Below are 21,281 nucleotides of genomic sequence, written 5' to 3'. Positions count from 1 at the left end.
GCGCACCAAGGTCATCTTATCTCATCCTCTAAGTGCAGAAGGTAAATGATACAGTGGGCATGTAAAAAAGAGCATGCAAATCTGTAAGACTAGGATTACTTATAGGAAACACGAGCAGTTACATGTTTGGTTTATGACATGTAAAAACAAATGCATGAAAGAGTAGTGTTGATGGCTAGCGCGCTATAAAACATTACAGTTGCACTATGGCTACTTTACTAAAACACAGTTAAAAAAAATGTATTTAAGATCTTGCAACACATTTTACAAATTTGATCCCAGTTCAGCCATTTTTAGATACATAATTTGACTTACTGATTGGCTGCATCTGAATGTCCACACTATTTCCTACACAGGAAACTATTTAGGGCTCATTTTTAGTGCTGTCTGAATGTCCAGCGGATTAAAAAAAAACTAGTGCACTCAAAATTCCCCACAATGCACTTTGAAAAGTAGTGTCCAGTGCTGGTTACTAGACTGGTCAATACAGACCACAATGCACTTGTCTCAGTCTCAGCAACAGGTCTGGACACAGCAGGACTGAATGAAGCAGAAGAGCTGTTAAAACACTGTTGAATACTCAAGAATATGAAAAAAAAACATGTTTAAATAAATTGCTACACTGCAAAGTCGCTAGTGTTAGCCGCTTACCTTAGCTTGAGCTCGCCATCACAAGCAAAAGGTTGAATAATTCAGTCTGTTTGTTGTCTAATGCGAGATCCATGACTTGTATGGTGATTATTAGTCCATAGATATGTGCATGTCGGACAGATGTGATCAATATTTGTTACAGAAATCAATTTTGATCTGAGTTTGAAGACTTTTTTCACTCAGACATTAGAGTCGCATGATGGCGAGGAGAAAGTAGTGAGCTGAGTCTGAATCTCTCTGTGATTGAGTGCTCTATGTAGTAGGCTAAATAGTGCAGGGCTATGTAGTGAATGAGGGGTTAGGGACTAGGGAGGACATTCAGACGCAGCCATTGTAATTTCCTCAACAGTTACCTAGCAACGTTGGGTCTAAACACCTCTACTGTCACACATTTATTAAGTTGAAATGATGTTCAAAGGATTGAAAAAATGTGTTTAGGACTCTGTTTCTGTTCTACTTCCTGTCATTTTTAACATGCAGGTTTTCAATTTTTCTTCACAAACTGCTCCTTGATTGGTGTAAAACTGTCATTTATATTTACAACAGCTATTAACCCACCAAATTAACTCAAAATAATAGGCACTTTAAGGTAAGTTATGGCTCACTATGTAAAATGATGAGCACCAAAACAGTTTGAACTAACTTATCTTGATTATTGCAAAGTGCTGCAGCAGGGACGGGCGACATAGACAAACATTCATATTTATGTATAATTTTTGCATTATCTTAATAACGATTTTCAGACAATATTTCCACAAAGCATCAGGACTGTGGTAAAATATGTCAGTAAATGTCTTGGTTGTGGTTCAAGTATAACACAAACATGAATGGACCATAAAATGAACCTCAAAAGTGCAGAAATATCACTTTATACCATTGTTTGGGAACTTGTACTAGACATTTCTTGGTCTTTTTTAACTCATGTTTATAGGATGGTATTCTTGAGACTCTAATTATACAGATCTCTAGAAAACAATTGCGATATAAAATGTATTACTTCCTTTTCAAGATGCATAATTGTGTTTGAATCAATCTATTCTATCTTGTCAATCTGATCTTGATTGAATTAAGAAATGATGAAACTGTAATCTGTACCTATACTTTTTTTGCCATTAGTTGTCGTCAAAAAGGTAATAAGTTTAATAAAATGTATAATAATTAGCTTCCTGTTTCTAGCCAAATGCATTCAGTAAATGATGTGCACTTGTCAAACTGTTCATTATGGAGCATTAGTGTATGGCACACTCCCTTTACCTTAGGCTGAGGAACATGGTGCATTCAAGCCACAAAACTGAACTGCCAAAACAAACTTAATTAACATTTAGCTTGGGTTGCAACAATTATACTTAAACCTGACTGTTTGATGAAACAAAACCAACTCTTAAAAAGGTTCTTCTCTGTCGCACTCTCTAAGCACAATACCATCTGCGCCCCAACACTGGAAACAGTTGTTCCTTTTGATAAAATGCAAATGACTTTTTTTTCTACAAGGACGGCTCTTCCTCATCCTCAAACCTTAAACCCTTCCCCCTTGTTCCTTTACGAGCGGAGTGGGCCCTCACAGCTGGGGGCCTCTCCAAGCAGCTTGTGTTAGCGTTACCCACTGCCTTGGCCCCCTGTTGATACATGGCATCCACTCCAAGCAGAAGAGATGAAGAGTTATGTTTAAAATAATGTTTGAAGCACTTCTGGTGTTGGCCTTTATTAACTCAGGGGAGGGCATGAACCAGTTTGTAGAGGCCGCAGATGAGATGACAAAAGAAAAACTAGATGCAAGTTCTGCAACTAACAACTCTTTTTGATTTAGGAAATAATTATTTGGATTAATCACTTAGTTGTTTAGGTTGAGAAAGCCCTGTGCATATTGAGTTATTCTTATTTCTTTTTTAACTAAATGTGACCTAGATGAAGCTAAAGTGATGCCTGATGGAATATCTGTTTAATGAATAACACAAACTGCACACATTCCCTGAGACATCCTGCCTTTAGTCTGAGTCATATCATATTGGAGTTTGTGTAAAGATCATTTGATTATTACATTTGTTGCAAAGTCTTTTTAATAACTGATTAGCTACAATTCATTTGTTATATGTTTGTGACCCTATTTACATGATTTCTGATTAGTTTTTTGGAAATATGGCCAGACAATTTAACTAAACTACCATTTATTCCACAATACATTTAAAGAAGAAATACAACATGCTTCTAACTTTTCCGTTTGGTGTTAAGAACCCAAGGACAGTGACACTAAAACCAAAAGTGAAATACACACTTTCAATTCATTCATTAATAAGGTCATCAATTAAAAGCACAAAGCATCAGTTGTGTAGGCAACAAGAGCTCAGAGAAGGGGCAAAAGTTACATTACATTTTGTTGCCTGTGACTATAAATGAACCTTGTTTTATGTGAGTGGAGAGAGAGTGTTCTGAGGTCACAAACATCTCCAATGCCCAGTGGATGTACCACAACAATAAAGTCTATCTGCTGTATCTAGGCTGCCTAATGGGCCTTTGCAGTGGGTTTGGAAAGCTAGATCCATCCCCAGTATCTAAACTGGAGGAGATTGGCCCGTTTGAACCAGAAAGGAGGCTGAGTATTTTTGGTGCACTTGTCTCTAATGACAGGGTAGCCAGAGTGGGCAGAGAGGGAATAAAATGGGTAAATTTAGCACAGTGTACAACCTTAAGCGACTCAGTACGACTATAGCTGAAGAGAAAGACAGGGATGAGTTTTCCTAAAGTTACATGGGGCAGTCCAGGGAATACTTCAGGCATTTTTACTGTATGTAGTGTACAGATATTTATTCATGACTATTCTATACTATAGTAAATACATCAGGATGAGGTACTAAATCTTAATGAGCACAGACAGAGTGGGACAGCATCAAAAAGGGAAATTTGGAGTGAGAATGTGACGGAAAAGTGGTCTCATTTATTCAACTTTATGTGGAATTTTGACTGCAATGTAGGTCCGGTCAAAACACTCCCTCAAACTTGCTGACTTAAGTGAAAATCAGATTGCCTTCTGGTTCATATCTGATAGCTCTCGCAAAGTTCAGAGTTTTGGGGCATGGCCACAGATTCTCAAGTATTTTTTTATTACAAGCATAACAGAGTATTTAGAGGTAAATAAATACACGGTCACTAATAAAGCCCAAACATTACAATTTTATATTTTCTATTAATATGAAGGTCATACAGAAATACACACGCAAAAGCTTGAATAACTAACATGAATGCAGAAAAATACAAGGATTTCCAGCAATTAACACCTGAATGCCATTTATTTAGTAATAAGGTGGCGATATGAAAAACATATTTGTTGTTTGTAGAGGTAAAATAAAAGCTATACTCACGTCAGCGTTGAGCAGAGCACCATTTGCCTCCGCCATGTTCATGTAGTTGTTGTTATTCTGGAACTGCAAACAGAGAAGGAGAAACAACACAATGAGCTACAAGTGTCCACCTAATAGTCACTCTACATTCTCAATGGTGGGCATCTGTCACTCAAACACAGCCCTTGTGCCGCTGACTGTTTACACACTGCGTTAACCCTCTTCCTACTAGTCGTCCGAGTGGATCCTGCCACTTTGCCATTATAGCGACATAGAGAGAGGCCCATGTCAATTCATGGCAGGGTAATGAGAATCCGGTCAGACCATTCAGTTCTTGTGGGATGGCAATTAAGAACGTGTTTGCATCACAAAGCCAAGCATCAAGTTGCAGTGACTGGTTATTAACTTGGTATAACCTATGGGAACGCCTTGGCAGTGGACAAGGAATGGAGAAGCGAGTTAGGGTTAATGTAGAATGAGTGTAGTATTATGTGTAGGTTACAGAATCAATTTCACCTCTATACATTCTGACACTGATTCATTTTGACTGATAGTGTGTGTTTGTGTGTGTAAAAAGTCATGTTTGCTTTGGTCACGTCCTGTTTCGGCTGAAGACATTGACTCGGAGGAATAGAAAATCAACAAGAAACACTTCCACAAAGACAGGTATGGTCGTAGTTCAGTCATGTGGAAGAGTTTACATGAATGTCAAGATGAATCTGTTAATCGATGAGCGTTATTATTCAGGGCACAGTATAATCGTAAGAAGTAAAACAAATAATAACAATTGTGAGAATCGTAGACAGCAAAATATCCAATCTGTACTCCGAAAAAGTAAAACTTTGTGTAAAGTAGCTTTTAATTGAGCCAAAATCATTACTGTTTCATTCAGAAAGTTTTGGTTTTATAAAACTAATGAGGAATGGTAATCCATTAGACGTGTGAATGAAAGTGAATTAAGGATTACACTGTTAATTTGGTCAAAATTCCAACTATTGTGAATAATTATCAAATCTTCTGACAGTAATCATAACATTAACAAGTTGACATCCCTCGTCACCTATTTGGTCTCGGCACATATAGTCAAATGTATCAGAATGACCGAACGATGGTTATCAAAGTCCTTCGAAACTATCCCAAATCAAACGTTAAACTCATTGTTTTGTGCAATCAAACAACTTCAAAGTAACTGGCAACTTTCTGAAAACCGAACTAGCCGTCTACGCTTCTGACTGACGCTCTCGAGGGACAGATTATCATAAAAAGCACTTAGCGTTATTAGAACCATGTACTTTGGTAAGAAATAATATGTTTCCAGAACGTTTCCCCGCCCCCTGAAGCCACATCCATAGCCTGCTGGCAAAATGGCATCCACTTCCTTTCTTCAGAGACACAAGCATGCTGACGGGTTGGAACAATGGGACATAGAATGAAGAATTATGGGTTAGCAGCTGGGCCCAGGAGCACAATGCACCTCTGTGTGAGTGAGCAGTGCAAACACTGCTTCGGAGGCGGAAAAAAAAGAGCACCGAAACAAGAAAACGCTCCCATAGCCTAACAAAGCATCCCGCTAATCCCTATTATGCATTTATTACAAACTTCTTTAAATATTATGACTGACAAAGATCCCTAATAGGCCGCTATCTCAACAACAGCGGAAACTAATTAAGATCGGACCGCAATGAGAAGTGCACTAATATATTTTTGTGTGTTTTTGTTCTTGGGCCGCCCATTCTTTCAGCTCGGTTTCTATGCGAGTGTAATTACCGCAAGAACCGCCGCTAATCAACTGCAAATGCTATCCATTAATTAGCCCATGCCCTGGAGAGAGTGTTGGGAATCCGCCGCTATGTTAACAGTGTTCCGCACCAGTGAGATGTGCAGCCCTGCGAGCACTTGTTAAAACAGGTGGTTTGCGCTCGATGCAGCAGCAGCGCCTGCAGTGCGTAATACTGGCCCACTAAACTATATCTGACACCAGAACAAACAACAACAAGTGAATCATCTGCCACAACATCTGTCTTAGTGTTCTGATAGGGTTCTAACATTGTGTAACTTGGACTGGGTTACGCACATCAAACCCGGTTGGTAATTAACCTTACGTATCCAGTTATCGCAGCCAGTGTCCCCCTGTCCCCTTTCTTCTTTTAGATAATAAAATGGAAGACTCAGAGATATCCGAGTCTATCCAGGCACTGGGAACATTGCTCTGATGCTGGGGCGAGATTGTGCTTCACAGCGACTATGTTACTAGGGCTCTATTTCCAGAGGAGAGTGAGATTTTACACAGAGCTATTGTTTTGTGGTGTAGTGAGCAGCACCACACACGCCGTACTCCATGTAAAGAACAGGGACGTCAAGATTATTGGGTTATTAGGTTACATGATCAACTTAAACATAAAAAAAAAGAACTGCCGTGACAATTTTAGAAGCAAAATAAAGTATTTTTATTCAGATCCGGAGTCCAAAAATACAGCTAAATGTAAATAACTTTGTATCTGGCTGTTTTTGTCACATTAACTTTGATCTGTCATTTAAAAAGTTTGATGTCATAAAGCATTTACAGATTTGAGAACTAGATATGTTTTAAAACAACAAAATGGAGACTACGAAAAGTCTGAGGAATAAAGTCTGGCGGTAATGCAACACTCGGATGCCAACCGCCATAAAACAACAACAACAACAACAACAACAACAAGAAATGGAGAAAGGTCATGATTTCACTGTTGATTGGTCTAAGCAATAGTGAATAATCATTAAATTGTGATGTTTTTTCTTTTGATATTGGGACGTCACTAATTAAGAAGAAATAATAATGTCACAAACTCTATGTGTCTATCAAAACTAATGCTAAAATAAGCAAAATATATAATAGGGCTGCTTAGAATTGAATTTGAATGGAATTGAAATCAGTCTGGGTTGCTTTAATTGAGAGATCTACAGCTAGAGATGTATCGATACTGATACAAGTATTGATATCGGTCCTGATACTGGAACATTAAATGGGGTATTGGGTATTTATGTATATATAGGGCAAATCCAATACTCCACTAAGACCATAGAAAATAGAGGATTAGAGAATGCATGCATATTTTTCAAAGTATGGAAAAACTTATCCATGCATTTGTAACGACTAGATTAGACTACTGTAACTCCCTGCTTGCAGCGTGTCCTAAAAGCTCCATAAAAAGCTTTCAACTGGTTCAAAATGCAGCAGCAAGATTACTAACAGGAACAAAAAGAAGAGAGCACATTACGCCAGTGCTGAAGTCTCTTCACTGGCTCCCCGTCGAGTCCAGAATCAAATTCAAAATTCTACTCTTGACCTACAAAGCCATAAATGACATGGCCCCATCCTACCTCAAAGATGCTATAGAACCATATCATCCAAACAGAGCTCTTCGCTCTCAGAATGCTGGCCTTCTGGTGGTGCCAAGAGTCTCTAAAAGTACTGTAGGAGGTAGAGCGTTTAGCTACCAAGCTCCTGTGTTATGGAATCAGCTCCCGACCCATGTTAAATATGCTGACACAGTCTCTTCATTTAAGTCCAGGCTTAAAACGTTCCTCTTCGAAATCGCTTATGGTCAGAGTAGTTAGGAACAGAAAGATAAACCCACAGCTTCAGCTACGCTGCCCTAGGAGTAACTGTGCTGGGGGAAGTATGACAGCTTGAGCACTATCCTCTTCTTCTTCTGACTACTTATGCTATCAAACAATATTTATTTTTTGATTCCACTTGCAAACTGTTCACCGCCTTCTTTTCTTTCTCTCACTCCTGAGGACCTGTGGACCCAGATGCCCCTCCCCTGGTGAAGTGGTCCCTGCCCTGTGTGGACGGTCCCTCATCTGCCTGAAGAGTGGGTCCAGCTCGCCTCCGACGGTCCCTCTTCTGCCTGAAGAGTGGGTCCAGCTCGACTCAGACGGTCCCTCATCTGCCTGAAGAGTGGGTCCAGCTCGACTCAGTCGGTCCCTCTTCTGCCTGAAGAGTGGGTCCAGCTCGACTCAGTCGGTCCCTCTTCTGCCTGAAGAGTGGGTCCAGCTCGACTCAGACGGTCCCTCTTCTGCCTGAAGAGTGGGTCCAGCTCGACTCAGACGGTCCCTCATCTGCCTGAAGAGTGGGTCCAGCTCGACTCAGACGGTCCCTCTTCTGCCTGAAGAGTGGGTCCAGCTCCAGTCTCCTCGTGTCCGTCTGTCCGTCTGTGAGAGTCGGATCTCTCCTTCACTGGAACTCCTCCAGGTTTCTACGCTTTTTTCCCAAAGAGTTTTTTTTTGTAGTTTTTCCTGGCCGAGAAGGAGAGTCTAAGGACAGAGGACCCTGGGACATCGTCCCTCGCCACCACAGACATTGTCTGACTTCATCGCCACCACAGACATTGTCTGACTCCATCGCCACCACAGACATTGTTGATTCATTTCTCCCTGTGGCCCTCAGAGGCAACTGTTGTTGTGATTTTGGGCCTTACAAAAATAAATTGATTTGATGATGATGAAAGTTCAACCCAGTAAATTTTGACATGCAGGCTTACAACTTAAAGAGTTTTACAAGTATAAAAGTATTATTTGCATATTATTATGACACTAACTAGTCACAATACTAACATTTCTAACTTGATTTTGATCGATACGCTTGATATTCAATATCGCTTTCAATAATACAATACTAAAACCACAGTAGAATGTAATTTTTAACATTAAATAATCTTATTCTAGTTCTGACAAAGCTCAAGATCATTCTAAAACTGTCACAGTGGGTTTGTGTTAGTTATTGCTCAAATGAGTATCTAGTATAGTCAGATTTTGATACTTCTGACAACCGTAACACTATCAACTAATCATTTTTAGGACATTTTGATAACATGTTGAAGTAGTGCAGTACAGTACAGTAAATATAAGTAAAAAATGTGGTTTGGAGCAGATTTCAGACACTCAGAAGTTTGCATTGTTATTTATGTTCCTGAAATAAAAGCCGCGTTTACTTGTTTTCGATCAAATGAACAAACTTTATATCTTTATTGTGATATTGTGATATTGTTCATAGACAACTTACGTGCGCAAGACAACCACATTTCAATCAACTTGCGGACAAACACGACTCCACTGCACCAATTAGAAGCAACGCGCCAACTTCAAAACTCCGATCGCAGCTGGAGAGAAAGCCGTGCAAACCCCTCATCACTCATCTCTCCTGCTCCACCGTGATCCTCCACCCTTTAAGTGTAAAACCTCCGCCGAGAACAGTGACTAACATCCCACAGAAACGTCCCCAGTCGCCGGTATCAATCTTCACCACTAAAAGCTCTCCTATGTTGTGGCACAGCGCGGCCCGAACGCCCTCAGAGGGAAAAAACAAAGCCAAGAGATGGCTGTTGCTCCTGCAGATTCATTTCAGCGGAAGGCTTTGAGAGCTCGTGTTCGCAGCAGTGGCGATTGAGTCAAATGTCAGATGAAATTAAGTGTGATTGGAGGGGACCGCGCAGCTGACAACGAGGGAGCCACTCAAAAATGGGTCAGAGCAGACAATGAAGCCTCTGTAATTAAAACGATGTGACGAGCAAGACAAGAGATGGAGAGAGAAGAGAAGCCAAACAGCCATATGTGTCAATGGAGAAACAAGGCGAACAATGCGGAGGATTATACGCGTCTACGTTTGCCTAATACGTGTACAACAGAACTGCACGATATACTGCTAATTGATTATCGGCAAATGCAGTGTCCATATATTGTAAGAAACTAAATAGATTTGAAATAGCCTTTGATGTTTATTAAAATGGGGGTTTATTGTGAATTGAATAGAGCCAGGTAAAAACAGAACTGAACTGTCCTTTCTCCTACAGAGTCTGTAGATGCTGTGAATAGATCATTTCAGGCTAAACCTTCATTTATTTTCTTCTGTCACGCCAATTTTAAACAAATCTAAACTAATATAACATATAATAATATATTTTTATCATGACAAAAATGCTAGAAAATAATGATTTGTCATACATTTTGTACAATGTTAAAATTGCCATTAAACCACCAAATGTTCTTTTCTAGATAGTGTGTTGTTTATTTTTCTTTATAATAGTTATAGAACTTATCATAATAGTAGCATTTAAATATGAATATCCATCATTCTCTAAAATTTTGAACAGCTTATTCTGATCTTATCATAAACAGCAATTATTTTGGCCCTGCTAATCCTGATGTAAAATTCCAACATTGTCCCATGTGTACTGGGTACATTTCTTCTTTTGTGTGTGTATTATGATTGTCATTCTTGTTTAAAGCCAAGAAATACCCCCCAAACTGTTCTTTTAACTGAGTGATTTGGGTGCAAGAAGGTGCTCTGTAATATGACTCTTGCTCAGAGCCAGACACATGGCTACAGAGCAGAACAAACATTGGCCACTTAATGTTTTGATTTCTGACTCTGCACCACCAGCACATTTCTTCAATAAGCATTTAACAGGAGAGAATTAAGAGCTTACGTGGACCCTGATCCCCAAGTGAAAAGACTACACTGTCTCCACTGTCACGGCCAGACGGAAAAACTGCACAGCTCCTCCAGTGAATACAGATCTCTATATTTTGCTAAATGGAAAGTGCTGTCCATGTCAGAACAATCACTCAGCAAGGACAGCCTTCAAGTCGTATCAGGATCTAAAGAAACCACAATCTGGTGCAGTTGTCTGGTGCGGTACTAGATTTCACATGCAAATGGAAAAAATGGATAATAACAAATAAAACCTTCAAAAACGATGATGTTCTGTTTTCACATAATGTCTAAATAAATCATATTCAGACGTATGTATCGTGACATGGATCAGTTTGGCTGATTTCTCAAAACAAACACATTCCCCACATAAAAAAAAAATATAGATCAACTGCAAATGTGTGTATTCCAAAAAGAGCAAGTGTAATTCTGTTGTTTTTTCTCAAAATCCCAAAGCAGGACAATTTGTATGAGGGGTTGTCCAGTGGGAAATAAGGAGTTTTACAGCTATTATAGCAAACCAAATTATTTGGACCTCAGGGCGAACACAATATTGCACCAACATGACCCCGTCTCACCTTCAGTATGATGAAGTAACCACACAGATCCTATCAGTAAACATGAACTGGACCAACCACGATCCAGCAAACACGGCGGAGAGGCACCGATAGCGCAGCTGCCAATGTGCATACAGGACATCTCATCTGACAACCAAACACAGCTTTGTTCGTCTTCAAACAGCACAAAATACCCTTGAAATGTCTGGTCAGATCTTGTATGTTTTCACTCCTTCTTCTTGAAACCCACCAGGCTAATTCAATCAAGAGGTTTGGACACACATCGACTGCTGACAAGTGATTTTACAGTTGGGCCCCGAGTGCAGTAATCATAGCCTCGTATGTGGGCCATGGAACACGACACTGGTGCTAATATGTTCACCAGTGGTCTCCATAAAAACAGTGAAAACATGGCAGTCTGAATCCTAAAAAAAAAAAAAAAAGTCTGCTAATTCGCTGTGTTTTATTTTGTGGGCACGGTGCCGAGTTTAATTCATTCATTCAAGAAACCGCAACACTTTTACTGCAGGCCGATCTGTCCGTGTTTAAGGACTGTGGAATGGAAAGATACTGCCAACATAAAATTCATAGGAAGGAAAAGTGTACGGTCCTGGGTGGGCAAGAGTCTTAGAGTATTTTATGTGCCACAATCTAAGCTGGAAAGAACACAACACAAACAGTTGAGTAAGGAAGAGCATATGACATAATAATCTATGCCACAAGAATATGCTAATAGCTAAATTTAAGAAGTTATGTGGTATTGCAACACCAGAAAACTGATAAGAATTCAACTTATTCAGTGTTTGTAAATCATGTAAAGCTTAAAACACATTAGAATAACCCCTAGACTGTTGTCCCATACCAGTAGTATATATATATAGCTTCCCCATATACATATAAAATCAGACTAAACACATACAAGTGCCACTCTGTTCATCTCAAGACTTATCCGTAGCTGTGCATGCGGAGCCAGCAGACGTTATAGATATATTCCCTCTCTGTAGTCAATTTGTAAAGTGGCTGCACAACACAGCTTGTCCGCACAGTTGGCCTGCGAGCTCTGTTCTGATCTACAGGCTCAATCGATCGGTAATTCACTTTAAAGCTAAAATCATTACATGCCCGGCCCTGTACTGTCTTCCACCATTAGGACAGATACTTCTCAAACGCACGAGGTACAAGAACCTTCAAGTATTCAGCTCGTAGTGTGAGAACCTGCCCAGTATTGGTCCATGGTTTCTCTTGAAATGGGTTGATACCAAAATACTAGCATGCCACAAAGTTGACTATTCTGCTGTTCATTGCTAAGTTATAAATAAATGAGAAAGAAAAAAGGTATCGTCAGGTTGTTCAGATGCAACCTTTTTGTGTAGATTTTTTAATTAAAATGAAAGTACCATTGGCATAACTATACAATGTAAATCAGAAATGTTCATTTTTTTCTGTCGTTCTACAGCGAAAAATCATCTAATTTACACATAAATCCACAGAGCTTAGCAACAGCTTCTGCCAAGACTACAGAAACAAAGAGCTCTAAGTACGTATATCTAATAAAAGCCCCAGTGCCTGATTGCTGTAGTCTTCTTCATACTACGCAGGTCAATATCCAACATCCTGTTTTTTTTCTAGCTGTTGAGTCCACTCGGAACTCCTCAGCGCAAATCTGAAAAGAAAGCAAGCTAAATGGGGTGCCATCTCTGATCTGGCGGGTGCAAAGCCATTGGCCCAGTGCCACAAAAGGAGCTTAGGCGATGGAGAGGGCCTTAGAAACATGGTGTAGCTTTCCCACAACAGCCGCTGTAGCATGAAGACGCAGCAGCTCTCCAGGACAACAATGTGAAATGGGCAGGACATTCCAACTGCTTTATGTATCGATGCCTTGTCTCTGTACACGCTGTTTGCTCCTACTCTGAACCCGCCCCCTTTGTTAGTGAATTTAGAATATTTGATGTGTTTTGTCTGTCCGTGACAACAATAGAGACGACAATGGAAAAATCTTTGCTCATCATTTTTGAAGAATTTTTGACAATATTAAGTCAATCCAACAGAAATATATTTAAACTCAAACTAATACTAAATGTATTTGTTGAAGTTTATTATCAGACAAATGTGAAATGTCTGTCAAATGAATCACAAAAGTAAAATAAAAATTACTCTTTTTTGAAAGTATACAACATCTGTATCTACCTCTGTATCTACCTGCGTTGCATCAATGAAATTTCCCCATGTGGGACAATAAAGGATTATCTTATCTTATCTTATCACTTTGTCCATTTGTATTTGTATCAGTTCTTTTTGTAGCAGTCTTTTTAAACTATTGACTAATTATTCAATATTCAAAATAACATTTACCATTTTATAAAAAATGTGTTATATTGGCCACTACAAATTTCCATTTATATGCAACTTACATGCAATATCTATAAGGAATTTTCTCATTTACAAGAGCAAAGGGCTTTTAGTATATATTATTATACAGATTATTTTAACTGTATTCCTCCATAGCCTGAACTCTGCTCTTAAGCACAGCGACTTCTCAATTTAAATGTCTTTATTACATAGCCTTAGTTTGAAATACATCCAGTAACATGCATCGTTGATTAACTACGCAAAAACCCCTAAAAATAGCAAACAGCGCTTACATAAATATGATGAGTTATAAATGCTCAAGCATGATTTACAGGCAGAAAACTGGTCTAAACATTGGTTTAAATAATTGAACATGCACAATGTAAAAAGTGAGCACTACTGGTTCAAAGCTGATAACTAAACTTTACACAGGTAACAGTCCAGGTAAAAATAGCTCTTCCGCTGCTGGAAATAGGTTTGTTGCATTGTGCTACTTCCTTTTGGTTCACTGTATGGCAATGAGCTCTGGGACTTGGTCCACATAAAGCGCTAAGCTACAGGGAGTTAAAGTCTGCTATTGCTGGAGCAGGACATATGCATTTGCTGCTCCCTCAGAGCCATCGCAGCCAATACACTCATTATTAGCAGCTTTGTGGAGGTGCCTGGAAGAGCGCTGTTAAGGACTCAACCCTATGATATAGACCTTAAATACTCTGCGTTGTTAAGGAACTGGACAAGATAAAAGTTCTATTCAAGAAAAAAGAAATCACGTTATGGTTTATTTGAGCAACTGAAATAATAACAAGAGCTGTTTGTAGAGCAAACAAGTCTTTATGGTGAACACAGCCTGGAGTCATTTTCAATCAATATGAATTTATAGTTTCACCTACATCAAAATCAATACGGATTGTGCTGTGTTTATGTTTGGCCCAAGAAAATGTTTTAATGGGAAAACATCACAGTAAAATATTGCAATTTTGTCATAAAGGCTATGATTACTTGACCAGACAAAGCATGCATCTTAATTATCTGCAAATGCATTAAAAAACAGTCAATTTATGAAGAAGATGGTGAGTAATAATCATCATTTAATCATTAAAAAAAAAAAATCCTAATTTTACAATCTGTCATGCTTTGCTACCTGCTCCCTTTCTGTATTTCTCAGCTTTAAGTCCGTTGTAAACACAAACTGACCATTGTTCAAACTCTATAAATGTGAAAAAACACAAACTGCTGAGCATCCACTCATATATCTGTCTATTATATACTACAGGGCTGACTGTATTAAACAAATGGCTTGGGCCTGCAGCTGGAAAAGAGAGGCAATATAGAAAGAGCAAGAGGTTATTGTCTAATTTAAATCTTGGCTACTTTCCCAGAGCTGTACCACATTCCAATTTGTGGCTGTGTTGCTTGGCGCGGCTGACAGAGAGGGTCCAGGCTGTAAATGCACTTGGGCACGTCTCCAGAAAGCAGCCTCCCAACTGACAATCAACAAGTTGGGCAGAAACTGAGAAACGCAAATGACTCAGGCAAATTAGTTGAAATAATGAAAATACAGACGCACAGTTCTGGCTTCTTAAATCTCCCACTCTGTATCTTTATAATTATGAGTAAAGCCACTATACTGTTAAAACCTCCCAATGAAACAGAGAAAAAGACATCCGAACACATACAGCAGAGTGGCTGGGAAGCAATTAGCTATTTCAGGCGTTTTTTCTGAAGCATTCGCCATTGTCTGTTCTTGGGCTGGATTGACAGCACAGTGGGACATCATTAGCAAACCTGACAGTGACGCAGAAGAACACATTGTTTTTCTGCTGACAGGAGCCATCAGGCTAAGTGCTCCGCTAATGTTTTTGAACACAATTTAAACTCAAAATGTCACTTTAACATTTTCAGACTCAAAAGTAGATCGCGATTAAGAAGCCAGCTTTAAATAATTACAAACACTAATCTTTATCTTTTGATTTCATATCATTGCTCTGACATTTAAATCGATTCGGAACAAAGGGAGATCTTTGAGGGAAAATGATTGCTTTGGTCCGGGTAAAACAGGTTGGAGATCAAAGCAACTGGAGATAGCGGTCACATGTCTACTTTTGCAAACGGTAGTGAGGTTATTATAATAGCCCGAGCTTTCACTAATGTGTTCTCACGTATCATTTGACACATCCTTTTATGATAGCTTCATTCATAATAATTATATAGAGTTGCATAGAAGCAGATATTATCATTTTTTATAGAAATAGTGAGTCAAAGACCTTCATGAAAAAGAAAAGGTTGTACCAATGTATAATACTAAAAGTCCTTGCCTGGATATATCCAGACTTGCTCTGGTTTCCACTGCCACAAAACACATGTACAATAGTATGTTATTGTATGAATGAGAGTGTGTTGTGAGAGTGAATGCGAGACAACGGATGAAAATTACCCCATGGCTAATCCGGCGTGTTTACATCATGTATTTCATGTATATTCATTAACATGCACTGTCCCGAACAAGTAAATTAACAAGAAATCCCTCGGAATGATATTCATTGAGATATTGAGGGGGTTGTGTGATATTGCAGAAAGATAGTACTGACGAGCCTTTGCAGGTTTAATGGATCATGGTTTATGTAGTTCTCTCTGCTTTTTAGTTCACAACATTGTTGTGTGAGTTTAACGATATGATAACACAATCTTTCAGTTGTTGTTACATCTCTATTGCCAAAACTGCCAGAGGTCAGTCCAGAAAATACAACATGGTTGTGATAGATTACAGGGATTGAGCAATGCCTTAACACAGTGTCATGTGATCAGGGCAATTACAACACGCAGTCAAGAAGCAGTATATTTTAAGCAATAAAATTGCTCTGAAATAGGCAAGGCAAGGCAAGTTTATTGCCTTGCAAATGGAAATACAAATGGAAATGGAAGTCACAGTGTATTTTAGAGGCCTCTACAGGCCATTGAGCATTACTGCAGGGGAAGCTTGTTTCTTCTTTTCCCACCACTTTTCAATCTCAGACAGTGTTCAGATGCCCGTTCATGTTCCACTCTCCAACATGAGCTTTTAGAACCAGCGGTCAGCAGCTTGTTTTAGAGGTCTGCACATGTGCACTGAGGACAACACGGTCTCAAACCGTGAAGTGACAGTATTGAACCCATCCAGCAGTTCAGACAGGTAAGTTAGTCCCAGTCGCCCTTCACGCTGGAGTCCGGGGTTCAAGACTAACTTTTGCATGTATGTTTATTTTTCAATTTCATGTGCAAATGTTATTTACTAAATATTGATGAACACCCCATGTCTGCTCGTCCATCCTTAAAAGTCACCGCACGCTATTGTTTTTTACAGAATAAGTAAATATGACACTCTACAATATCCAGTGGTGAAATCTCAATCCAATACAGTCTGTTACATAGGTATGTTACAAGATAAACCTGTTGGGTTTTTTTTTCAATCTATGTGCATTCCCTGAGTAATCAATCCATCGTAAAAAGAAAATAATGACTCTCCGTTCACAGTATAGGGACACTCTGATCCCTCTCCTAAAGGCTCCATTGATTCCCTTGTATCGCGGTAGCACAGATCCCTCTGAGCGTGTCTCTCCCATTTCTCCTGTGCAGCTCAAAATGGGGTCAGTGACACTTTCTGTTTCGGAGCCCTGACCTCTATTTTAGGAACATGCTGCGACTTTCTGCACCGAAATAAATGAGAGTATAGGCCATATTCTCCATATTCTCTGTGCACGCTTCCAAACGCTGGACGTGCGTCTTCATCAGGATCACGTTTGACCAAATTCTACAATTCCTGGCAAACTTATTATACCTGGAAAGTATTACTCCCGGTATGATTTGGTCTGTAACAAAAAATAATTGCAAAAGACATTTATATATTTGATTTATATATATTAAATTAGGTACAATTCATGTTTGTGTCCCCTCTTAACCTGATCATCCGGTTTAATACAAAAGTCTAATCAATATTTAAATAACTGCAGAAGTGGTTTCAATTCAATCCAGACAAACAATCCAGACAGATTGAAATTAATAGAATTACCATCGGCCCTTTTAACTGCCAATGTGAGCCTGAGTTAAAACAGACTGCCCTGCTGTTTTAGATATATATATAAGAATATCAGAATATGTCATGTTATTACAATTCAAAGATCACTATCGACTTGACTTGACTCGATAAAAATCCACGTTGTTCTCTGAATCTAACTTGGCAGGCACTGTAGTGAATGTAGCGGAAATGAGTCAATTTACAATGTACAAACTTATTATAACAGCATAAAATGTCACTTTCCAAGGTTGCAACAGCAATTTTGTTATTTCTCGGGCCAAATATGTGAACCAGGCAGCAAATCCAGACAGAAAAATCCAATCAACCAGCAAATAGGAATAACAATAAAAATGTTAATTGCAATAAAAAGGAAGACAATAATTCTCTGTGGTACATTGTCTGTTATTGTAATTATTGCTAACAAAGATAGTTGTAATTCTTTCACAATATTGTGCAGGAAATAGCTACTTATCCGTGATGTTTTCACTTAAAAGTACAGTTCTATAATCACTGCTTAAACATTGAACTTATTATTCAACATAGTATTATGGCAAGTTTGATGATTATTGTGATATTATCATTCATCACGGTTACAAGATTTCAATATCATCCCATGCCTAGTGTCTCATTTACCTTCAGTTAGAGGGATATGACTATTGCACACACAGCCAGGGCCGGTCTCTTTATTCATTTTCGCTACCGACATTGACCTGATTGGCTTTAACCACATCGCCTGGCGGTTCCTATGGCACTTTTTGCAAGGATTCTCCAGCTCCCCGCGAGTAAAACAGTTATGACGTCTGTATTGAGTAAATTGAGCAGTCTGAAATATTCACCAGTGTAATTCCCTGCGACTGATTGGCAATGGAAAGAAGGTTGCTTGGGGATAGCTTTCCAGAGGTCTGTAATTGAATGCATTTTACTTGCTTTTTTTCCTTAGCGGACAGCTTTGTAACTTCTCTTTTTGATGTACTCTGCTTTTAAAAGTCTAAAGTAGGACAGCATCATATCATTTGTACCTCCATTCTTCTAGCCTTAGAAATTAAATTGTTTTCATTTTCCTGTAGCAGAAATGTTCTTAGGGGATTAAATAGCTCCAAAAACGATGATAATAAACAGTAGGATTAAGCCTTTTTTTAATAATGCCTTATAAATAGCGGTTCATTAGAAGAGACTAAGTGTAATTATAAGAATAATGTTAGCCTCCTTTTGGCAGCTTCTGAAGCCTATTAGCCAGTGGTACAGCACCAGCTTCCCTTCACATTAAATCTAATTTATTTTGGATTGAGAAAACGAGATGCACTTATTCTTTTCCAAAACACACCAGTCAATGCTCTGGGGCATGATTTGTCATTGTTATTCTGCGCTCGCTCACCTACACTTAAAACATGATCCTGCTGGATTTTAATTAAGCACCAAGGTAGGCTCCCAAAGGGCCCAGGCCTGGCACAAAGAACCACTTTGATTTATGCCTGACTTTGTTGTTCCTTCTTGAAGCCTGCCTGTTATGAGAGTGCGCCGTGATGAATGAAAGACCGGGTCAATACGTCTTATTTGTTCATTAGTTCCTGTTGTGAGAGGAATCTGAAAAACAAAAGGTGCAAATGAGCAGCTGTCTAATGGCATGATATCTGCTTGCAATTACTTGACAAAATCCAGTGCCTGCACAGCTATTTCTGTCCTTGTAAAACTAGTTCATTCTCTAAAGGATTTGTTGCCCACTTAATACTGTTGCTGTAATTGGGATTAGAGATTGGGTAAGTGTATATCATGGAGAGCAGCCAGTTCACAAAATAGCACCTAAAGTATGGGCTGGAGTAAATCCACATGGTCGAGGTGCACTTTATACAGCTGCTTTTAATAGCAGGCTACATGCTTTTCAATAACACATGACAAATACTCAAATGAGATGTGACACAGCGCCGCAGTTCCACTACAAATGCAATACAGCTGCTCCGCTCAGCTTATGTTCCCAGAGCTTTTTATTAGTTTCACTTCCTAATAAGGCTGGACTTCAAATTTATAGTCAACGCTATGTCAACTTATACAATATTTTTACTTCAATGCACTCAATGGATCACAATTAAGTTATTGTATTTCCGCCCCTGATTTATGTGGGCAAACTCTTTTTATTTCTTGGTAGAGTCCCGGTTTATCATTGTCATTTTATTTGTTTTTACAGCTACAGGGACTGAATCTTTTTTCAGCTTGGATATACTTTATTTTGACTTTAACTTAGCCATGCTATGTCTTTTTGTCACTTGTAACTATACTGCAAATTTCATAGATCTCATTCATAGATTCACTTAGACATTTCAAAAAATATATAGGCTAAATAAGTAGGATTATTAGGATTATTTAAAGAATTATTGGTAAGTAAAATTCACTTACTGAACTGGCCGATGATTTCACTTAATTCAAGCTCATTTTCAAGGGAGTTTTTGTCTCAAACAAGTGTAGTTTTCTAATTTCAAGAGGTGTAATTTAGCAATATCTCAAGATTATTATGTTAATCGGTTGGTAAGAACAATAAATTATAATTGTGGGAATCGTAGGCAGCAACAATGAGTCATTTCAATTCAATCTATGCTCCAAAAAAGTACTTTTTTTCCTATGACGTTTGATTTCATAAAGCTGAAAGAAAGCAAATTAAAGATTTCACTGTTGTTTGGTCACAGTGCCAAAAATTGTGAATAAACGTATACAATACACAATACTACACAATAATCGTAACACTAAAATTTTATATTGTTACATACTTAGTTGGCATGTCAAGATTATTTGGTTTATCGATAATCGTGATTATTCAGGTCACAATATAATGGTAAGAACCAAAATAATAATGATTAAGTTGTTTATGTTGAATCAGTCAGTAAAAACATTGTAAATAACTTTGTCACGATAACCCGGTCACAAGCTTTTGGAATGTTAGACAATGAAAGAAAACCAAAGGTTTTCCTGTTGTCTGGTCACAGTCTCAATAAACATGAATAATTGTTAAATGTTGGTGCTTTTTCTCCCAATATTCGTAACACTAAAATGCGATATTGTGACGTTATCCAGCAATAATGTAGTGAGCACCTCACTTGACCATCTACACTCACAAAAACCACCAGTCCTATAAAATACCACATGGCTAATGTGGTAATCACTTTACATTATAATAAGTCTACTTTCTTGTCACATCTGCACATGGGTATATCAAAAGAGTGTCTCATGAAGTGGCGGTCCACCTCGGTTTACGGACTCTGTTCTCGCAGATGCATATCAGAAGGTAATGGAGTCTGGAAAACTACGGGGGAGCAGCGGGATCACTGCGATTAGCTGGTGGAACTGTTGAAGGTCGCCACTGCTGAGATGAGCAGCCACAAGCTTTCATAAAACCATGCGCCGTATCATTATTTTCAAAATGTGTTTCATTATGGACGGTTAACCTTGGCTAACTCTGACCTAACACTCTAATCAGCTGCCTGCACTGCCTTTGAAACAGTTTAATCATTTAGCTTTTCTTCCCATCCACCGGCGGGAGGCACGAGTGTAATGACGGATTTAATAGTGAGAGAGATTCTGGGCAGGTATTTGAAAAAGTACACCAGGAGTTTAAGCCTCTAAACAAGAGAAGCAAGCGCAGTCTTCCTGAAAAACGAATGTGATCAAAAAGTAGAGGTAAGAAAGAGACTGAACATTTATATTATTGCAATTGCTGTATTTGAGATATACAAAAGTACAATAATGATTGATCTATGCAATTGAAATGGAGAAAACTTGCTGAAAGCTTTAAAGACGGCACAAATATGAAATATTGTCGTTTTTGTGTCAATATTAGAGTCTGTTTGGGCAGTATTTGGACCCAAACAAAACAA

The 21,281-nt window shown here is 38.7% G+C and overlaps 1 protein-coding gene across 2 annotated transcripts in view; it reads right to left on the bottom strand.

Annotated features, from left to right (window-relative positions):
• Positions 1–21,281, bottom strand: part of tox3 (TOX high mobility group box family member 3) — a 44,726-nt gene that overhangs the window by 17,623 nt on the left and 5,822 nt on the right. For both annotated transcript variants that reach the window (XM_072464947.1, XM_072464948.1), the window contains exon 2: positions 4,008–4,070. In XM_072464947.1, the coding sequence (XP_072321048.1) occupies positions 4,008–4,070 (63 nt within the window). The remainder of the gene's footprint in view (positions 1–4,007; positions 4,071–21,281) is intronic.

This window comes from Eucyclogobius newberryi, unplaced genomic scaffold (genome assembly GCF_026437365.1).
Source record: "Eucyclogobius newberryi isolate DKJ021-1_F unplaced genomic scaffold, fEucNew1.0.hap1 SCAF_5, whole genome shotgun sequence".
Lineage (NCBI taxonomy): Eukaryota > Metazoa > Chordata > Actinopteri > Gobiiformes > Gobiidae > Eucyclogobius > Eucyclogobius newberryi.
Note: the sequence above shows the minus strand (reverse complement) of the source record. Positions and strands in the feature narration are given on the sequence as shown.